The sequence below is a fragment of the Populus euphratica genome, unplaced genomic scaffold (genome assembly GCF_000495115.2).
Source record: "Populus euphratica unplaced genomic scaffold, PopEup_1.0 scaffold5.1, whole genome shotgun sequence".
Lineage (NCBI taxonomy): Eukaryota > Viridiplantae > Streptophyta > Magnoliopsida > Malpighiales > Salicaceae > Populus > Populus euphratica.
This window is the reverse complement of record NW_011499848.1, coordinates 3,319,321-3,328,000: the sequence shown is the minus strand read 5'-3', so window position 1 is coordinate 3,328,000 and position 8,680 is coordinate 3,319,321. Positions and strand designations below refer to the sequence as shown.

General features: G+C 32.3%; 1 protein-coding gene across 1 annotated transcript; it reads left to right on the top strand.

Moving 5' to 3' along the window:
• Positions 1 to 3,476: 3,476 nt before the first annotated feature.
• On the top strand, positions 3,477 to 5,563 carry MYB108 (myb domain protein 108). Its single transcript, XM_011012644.1, has 3 exons — positions 3,477 to 3,908; positions 4,395 to 4,524; positions 4,677 to 5,563. The coding sequence occupies exons 1-3, from the start codon at positions 3,731 to 3,733 to the stop codon at positions 5,314 to 5,316; spliced, it is 948 nt and encodes a 315-aa protein (XP_011010946.1). The 5' UTR covers positions 3,477 to 3,730; the 3' UTR covers positions 5,317 to 5,563.
• The last annotated feature ends 3,117 nt before the right edge of the window (positions 5,564 to 8,680 follow it).

Here is an 8,680-nt window from a genome sequence, read left to right as displayed (position 1 = left end):
CATGAAATACGTAGACCTCAAGTTAATTACCCTTCAAAAACCCAAAGTAAAAAAATAATAAAAAATTAGAGTTTTTTTTATATATACAAAACTCTTAACTATAGTTCAATGAATTAATTAAGCTGGTGAGTCTAAAACAGGGGGAAAACAATTAACTAATTGCCCAGCATCTACATATCCTATATCTATTTTGCTGGTCACAACTTCATGAGAGGGTTTATTTTTGTGGGGATTTAATTGAATGCAACAATTTAATGAGGTTGTAACCCGCGTTCTAGGCAATCGAAGCATTCAATTAATCCGGCTAATTAAAATGACGCTCTCTACACTTCATGATGTCTGGGAGGAGAGCTATTTGAAAAATCCTGTAAAGTATATGAATCTACTTTTGTAATTTTGATGAATGACTAATCATCGATCTTTTCAAAAGAGTTTCTCAAGTCCCAATTTAGACGATTCATCTACAACAAAACATGGTATATTCATGGGAAAAAGCTATTTCTCTTGTATAATCTCCTCCAACTGAGATAATAAACGAAAAAACAAACTCATTTACTATCTAAACCAGTTTCCAGAGTTAAAGAAACAATACACTGAAAAGCAACAGTCCAATTTGGAAGAAAAGGAGAGAAAAGGACATGATTCGTTTTCCACTGGGAAAACTGAAACATTACTGCTTCAAAGTTGAATAGCAGGCTAGAGTCGATGAGCATGGAGCTCAACTGACACTGAGTTCCTTCTCCTCTGAAAAACTTCATGTTCAAGCCTCTCCTCTATAATAATAATAAAATAAATAAATTACCAAGCTAGGAAGTTAATAACTATGCTATCTGTGGGGGAAGAGCCCAGTAACAATGAAGTGGCCCCTCTTTGGTAACCTTCTTCAGCAATGGAAATATTGCCTAGCCATTAATTAAGTACACAGAGGGAAGTCTTGAAGTGTAACTTCAGTGTGTCCATTTTTGCTCATTTATGTAACGGTTACCATCTAGATTGCTGACTAGTGACAAGCAAATGTACTCTGATTGGGCGTGTCCACTTAATTATTGATGGCACTTCAATGTCCGGTGTCTCCTCGAATTAATAAAGATGCAAAAAATAAAAATAAAAATCTCAACTCGGAGTGTATGATGCGAGAAGGTACTAGCTAGGCTGCGGTTATCCTGATTGAAAGCAAAACGAGAGTGGAGAAACAAAATAAACATTAAATGTTCTATAATGGTGATGTAGACAATTTCAAGGCACATCGCTGTGGGTGTTAATAACGATCCTATAAGCGTAATCTCATATTGTACAATTATAGCCTGATCGAGACCACATATGAGTAAAAACAAAACTATGAGGTATAATTATTAATTTTAAAATTTATAAAATTAATTGAGATATATATAGATTAGTTGAATATTTATATTAATACAAAACTAATAGATAAAAATATTAAGTAACATAATATATATAGGTCCTCAATTTTAAAAAATAACATAATTTATATAATTTAGATTCCTTAAAATTTTTAAAATTCACCTTTTGTATACAAGTTTTTCTAATTAGTTTTTCAATCCTAATTAGAAAGATAATAGAGAAATCAGTCACTCCATTGTAGTGATAAAAGAAAAAATTATACTCATGTTATTTTTCACTATTAAAATGGTTTTTCTTAATGTTTATTTTATATGATAAGAGGGAATTAATGATAATTTTTTAAAACCTTAATGTTTCTTAAAAATTAGATCCAAGTTAGGGAAACCAGAACTGACCATGATTAATTTCAAGTTTATTAGCTTTTTTTAGGTATCTTGAGCTAAAGGATTTATTTGTCAGTGTTCTGAAAAAATTAATAAGATAATTTTTTATTGAAATGACAAAAAAAATTAGGTTTTTTATGCAAAAATAATATTATCTTATTTTTTTAGCCGCTATAATGGTGAGTGAAGGCTAGGCTTATAGATAACCACATCTAAATTTAGGAAGAGTTTTTATTTTAAAATGACTTCATGTTTTTTTTTTAAAAGTTTGGTATGGACATTTATGAGGTATGGACATTTATGAGTTTATTAAAATATTTATGGTATTTTCTAGATATTTAAGATAAAAATAGGTTGAAAATTAGATTTTTAAGCTAAAAAACAAAAATATTGATTTTTCAATCATCATTGCACTTAAAACTTGATAATTTCAGACGACGCATCGTTTATTTTATTTAAATGAACTTTTTTAAAAAATAAGAGCTTGCATAAGTGGGCCTTTCTTTATCTGCTAATTTATGTACTAAGTGCCTAACCTTTTTTATTTTAATTTTTTGTTTATAATTAATACTTTTTATATGTGTTTTTTTAATTTTTTAATTTATATTTTACTTAATACTTATTCTCTTAATTTTTCATTTAACCTTTTTTAATTAGTGATTGTTTTTAAATTATATTGTGTATTTTTAATTTTCAAGAGATTAATATGATTCATATATACTTTTTTTTAGCATTTTATATAGATTAAATTTGTTTTTAAAATAAAATATAATTTTAAATAATATTTCTAATATATGTAACCTTGAACAATATTATCATTTTTCTTTTATTTTACCCTATTAATTTTATATACGTGATGATTTTTATTATCATTTAATTTAATAAAAAATAATTTTAACAAACGAATTCATTAAAAAAAACTGGTTAAGTGATCTTTATTGTAAGATTAAATATCTTGATTTATATATGTTTTATAATTTTAATTTTTTTATTTATATAAATAATTATTAATTTATTTAATTATATGAGTGCATAATTTTTTACTATTAAAAAATATTTTGATATGAAAAAAATTAAAAATTTATTATTTAATTTTTTTATTAATAAAAAAATTCAAAGCAGTGAAAAAGTAAAAGTCAAATGGCTAGCCATACACTAACATAATAAAATTATAAATTATATGTATTCTGGAAGTGATTCTAAAAAGTCTACCATCGCCTGTATGTTCACTTTGAAAACCAAGTGAGGTTTTAACTGCAATAGAGCACCTACCCGTTTGTTTGTCGAGGAGATAAAAATAGTCAACTTTGTGAAATAGATGAACAAGCCAGTTTTGATACTTTTCATTGACGACCCTGATGGCATTTTTGTTTATACGAAGGTTGTAAAATGTAGAATTTGCAGCCAATTACAACAACTGGCCACTTGGGTGGCATCCACGTATAGAGGGTATAGTATTGCTGAAAAACAGTTCCCTTATTTTCTAACCAGAAAAAAAAAAAAAGAGTAAAAAGAAAATAAAAGGAAGAAGAAAAGGACAAGTCGATTCTTGCTTTAAGAACAAACGGCGTTTCCAGAAAGAAGACCAGTACCGTAGATCGTATATATTTTTTATTCATTGAAAATGAAGAGTACTCGGAAAAATAAAATTCAGGCACACAAACAAAACAGGGCAAGAAAGTCAAAGGGTCAAACTTCACAGCCTCTGGGGCACTTACTGCCATAATTAAACTAGCAAGCTCAAGTGTCAATTAAATATATTATGAGTTAATTAAACCTCCAAACCCAAAAGCTCCTATAGCGGCTTGCTCTCTTCTCTCTCACACATGCTAGCTTTTTCTCTGATTTCAAACCTATCTACGCATCTATAAAAACCCCCACCTTCTCCATCTTCCTGATTAATCCAACTCTTTCTCTCTCTATCTCTCTGAAAATCCTTTTTTCTTCCAATCAAGTGGTTCTCCGATTAAGGGAAATACATATTGATGATGGATGCTGAAGGCAACAGCAACAGCAACAGCTCCTCCTCCACCACACAAAGTGATGAAGAGATGATGGCTGACTTAAGAAGAGGTCCATGGACTGTTGAAGAAGACTTCAAGCTTATCGATTACATTGCTACTCATGGCGAGGGACGCTGGAATTCTCTGGCTCGCTGTGCAGGTAAACTATAGTTTCTCTCTGTCTCGAACTCTCTTTCCAGTCAAAATATCTATAAACCCAATACATGGCAAAGAACCAAAGAACAACTTGGCCAGCATGTCTTAATTTGTTATTGTCATGTTTCTATCTTCATGATCTTCAATGGTCCTTCCGTGTACATATTCTTTTTAAAAAGAGGTGCACAGTCTTAAACTTTCCTTTCAGTTGATACTTGTTGTTGATCATGAGAACTCTGAAAGTTCTTATGTGGGATTTTGATGCCGTGAATTATTTTTACAGGAATGAGATAATAATATTGCCATAGATGATTTTTCTTTAGCCGTACAGCTTTATATTTATCAGAACAACTCAATAAAAAATTTGTGAAAAAGCACATCAACTATAAAAAAGTAGTACCAGTAGTAGTATAGAGCGGAAATTCTCCCTTTTCTCTTGCATTTATCAGTTCCCTTAATAACTTTACCAAAACTCAATTCAATGAAACAGGCCTCAAAAGAACTGGAAAGAGTTGTAGGTTAAGATGGCTCAACTATCTAAGGCCTGATGTTCGACGTGGAAACATTACTCTCGAAGAACAACTCATGATCCTTGAACTTCATTCTCGATGGGGCAATCGGTATGTATTACTTTATTAATCACACTAGCTCTAACATTAAGTATTAATTAGCAAATGAGATTACGAAAATGTTTCTGTTCTTATTGATGAGCTTTAATTTTTAGCGCTAGCGGGCACAAATAACATGCTATTTAATTTTGAACGATTTGCAGATGGTCTAAAATTGCACATCACTTGCCAGGGAGAACCGACAATGAAATCAAGAATTATTGGAGAACCCGAGTACAGAAGCACGCAAAACAACTTAAATGCGACGTGAATAGCAAGCAATTCAAGGACACCATGAGATACCTGTGGATGCCTAGGTTAATTGAAAGAATTCAAGCTGCGGCAGCAGCCACCAGCAGCAGCACTACCACATCTGCTTCCCCGGCTGCTTCCACTAATCACCACTTGATCAATAATAATGGCGTTGGCACTGGTAACTTGGTCATGCCACATGGAGTCATCGGCAATGACTTTGGTGTCTCACATGTTACACCAAGTTACACCCCGGAGAATTCTAGCACTGCTGCCTCGTCGGACTCGTTTGCTACTCAAGTTTCGCCTGTTTCGGACTTGACTACTGATTATTACCATATCCCGGTTAATCATAACCCTAATCCGGATTATTTCCAATCTGGCTACTCAGAGTCCCTGATCAGTCCCGCTGGTTATTTTAACCAAGGATTAGATTTCCAAGCTATGGAGCACAACAGCAATCAATGGCTAATGGAAAGTGGGGACACATCGGACAATTTGTGGAATCCTGAGGATATTTGGTTCTTACAGCAGCAGATGAACAACATGTGAAAAGATGTATCATGGGTGGGAGTGAAGGTTAAAATGTAGAGAAAATACAGTATCATGGGGGCTAGTATGGCTAGCTATAGAATAATCAAGGATTCTTGTAGAATTTGTGATAGAAAGAGGGTATGATTGTGGATTATTCGCTTTGTTTTTCTTTGTTGTTATTTTTTTTTTCGGTGCATGGGAAATTTGTAATTTGAGGTTTTCTTAATCTCATTCTTTAACATTAACTTACCTCTCTCTTTTTTCACCATTTCTGGGTTCTTAAGATGGTAAGAAAAAAGAGTTCATAATCGAGATCTGCTACTTCACTGTTAATTCTCTAAACAGCCATTACAAACGCCATTGATTGCTTACAGAAGCATGTTTTTAGACAATTGTATAATATAAAGAGGTGCATAATTGGTTCCACCATCTTTCCTTACATTTCATTATTTTAACAGTTATCGAATATATTATTGGATTAGTGATGCAACTTTTGAAACCTTGGCCATGGGGCCTGAACCGAGATTAAATTCATAAGTTTCTAGATTACAAAAAGTGAAGTTGCAATAATTTTTTGAGACGTGGCGTTATTGGATTCATTTGCTTGTGGGTTAAATTAAGTTGGCCATTAGGAAGTAGTACTTCCATAATTATTATTATTATTAATAAAATAAATAAAGAGACCTTCCATTTTTTAATGATCAGATGTAAATACAATTCCATAACCCCGTTTCTTGTTTGGTTGTCGTTGTACGGACAAAGTGCTTAGAACCCATTTAACCGGACATAATCTAATGGTGATTTGATTCCATGTAATCTATGTATATGAACCCACTCAGCGGACACCTGATTCCTTAATCCTGTTCCGTTTGCCTTTCTTTTGGCAGGTAGGAAGAGCAGAATTAGCTACAACTCTAGATATATACTAATTTTATTTTCTTATTATTTTTTTTCTTTTTTGCTCTTGCCTTCACAGCATGGTGGAATTCTCATGTGATTTTTCATGCTAGAGTTTTTCATATTAAAATAAGAATTTTAAAGATCTTACTTTCTGCAACCTGGTTTGATTTTTGAGCCCTATGAACTAAAAAAAAAAACCCTATTTACTAGATTAATACTGTTAAAAAATATCCAAACACTTGGGCATTATTAATATCTATTACCAATATCACCATCAAGATTAATTTATGAAAAAATATCAACCATCAAATTAAATTAGTAAGCTTCGGAGAGACTCTTTAACAGGAACCACTGATCCAGCGCCTTGGGTTGTTCATTGTATATTGAAGCCAAAAGTCTGTTTTATTTTTAATTGAAAATGGCAAATATGATGGTTTCATGACATGACAAATTTACCCCCAGAACAGCAATTCAAGTTTGTGATAAATAAGGAGGGGAGTTGGCACGTGCAAGAGGAATAAAAGAGAGGCCTGTAAACGTGATAAAAAAATAGTGTAGAGAGAGAGAGAGGTATGGCGGCAGGGAATTTTGGTAGGCGCGTGCCTATGTGAGAAGCCATCGAGAATGGTCCCAGGTGACTGGGGTGTTATGGTTCTGCCACGTGTTTATGTAAGCTTCCTGGACGGAAGCACTGAGCGCCACATCTATTGAAAACAGCCCTTTATTTTTCTTCCTTGAAGATTACTTTCTACATTATAGTATACGTTAGTTAGATGGTTTTGAATTTTCCCAGACACGTGTATCTTCCTAAGTGAATCTGTCTTCACGTTATTGTTTTTTTATTGAAATCTAAATAATTAAATATTTTTTCTCAAGAATGTGTTGGGTTTTCAGTGTAAAATATTTTTCTAATATAATATTCAGACAGGAAGAGACAAAAAAAAACAATAATAATTGGAAAAATAAATAAATGCATGTTTTACTTGGTTTAAATATGTAAATTATAAATATGAGATTAGAACTTGAAGTTTTATGTTTCTTTATATATATATATGAGCTTAATTTAGAATGAGATATATTGGCTTTTGTTTTCATGTGTTTTTTAAATATATTTTTAATTTATAAAATATTAGATTGATGTTTTTTTAATATTTTTAAATAAGAATTATTTTCAAAAATACACTACACTGCAATCTTAAACACCCCTTCAATGTAAAAAAAACTTGTGTGTTTAAACTAAGAATCTCAATCCAAATTTTACCATTAAATACAGATGATCTGATGTATTTTAAATTGTTGGTCCTCAGCCGAAATAATTTCCAGTAATAAAAAAATAAACAACAAACAATATAATAATACTGCGCCACATGTTTATACATATGTTATACGATCACATTGTGTTTGTTGGTTGACTGTACACGGATAGGAGAATGGACTGTGGAGTGGGGAGAGACGAAGAATGTACAACTGGACTCCACCAATAGACAATAGAAATAGGAAACACTTATCTTCCCGCCACGTTGATCTTCATATCTTTCGTTCAAAAGTTCAAAGTATAATCTTGTGCTGGGGCCCTCTTAAGTACAAAGACTTCTCAGTCAAAATGTGGGGCCTTGAGTTGCCCCACGTGGGCATCTGATGCTATGCTATCTTGGTCATGGATGATGGAATGGATCCCCAAGTTCTGACTTCAGTACTTCCCTTGGGCGTTCACGCTGGGTTAGGTTTTCACTTAAAGCTTCGCATAATACTCTGATTGGATGCTTTCATTTTATATTCATTCGTTGAATAGTGTCACCACTGTTGATGATGATGCTTCTTTACTGTTTCAAAATGTTTATTTTTTGAAAATATATTAAAATAATATTTTTTTATTTTTAAAAAATTATTTTTAATATCATTGCATTAAAATTATCTAAAATTATAAAAGAAATAATTATAATTTTTTAAAAACACAATTTCAACCCTGTTATCAAATATCCTCTCAATCTATAAATCGATGTACAGCCACTATATGGTGTGCTGGGTGTCTTGGTCCTGGGGTCTTTGCTCTTTCTACACGCATGGGCTTTCATTTTTTGTAAGATTTATAATTTGCCAATTGGCATTCTTGAGCAACCTGTCATATCTATAGTGTCACTTGAAAGCCTCCGTGTCCATTTCCTTGGCTAAATGCTGTCATCACTGTTGATGATTCTACGAATTGATGGTGCTCTCTATCATTGCTTCTTTAATAATGAATCCCGGGCTTTAATTTTTGAAGATGTGTAATTAATTCGGCACCATTGTTTATCAAACAAGGGTATGTGACATTTTTGTCAAGTAAAATTAATATTCACACGCGGCCCGAAAGTGAAATTAATGATATTTTGCATAATCATCCAAGGATATCGATTCACTGAATGATTGAAGTAACAAAAGCAAGCATGGGACGAGACCTTGGCAGCCAGGTTTCCCTGAAAAATCACCTCCGATCGAAAGC

Excerpts from the sequence above, each read along its gene's own strand:
- MYB108 (XM_011012644.1), top strand. The coding sequence starts at position 3,731 with ATGATGGATGCTGAAGGCAACAGCAACAGCAACAGCTCCTCCTCCACC. Across the intron at positions 3,909-4,394 it reads TTCTCTGGCTCGCTGTGCAG|GCCTCAAAAGAACTGGAAAG; the intron begins GTAAACTATAGT and ends TCAATGAAACAG. Across the intron at positions 4,525-4,676 it reads CATTCTCGATGGGGCAATCG|ATGGTCTAAAATTGCACATC; the intron begins GTATGTATTACT and ends AACGATTTGCAG.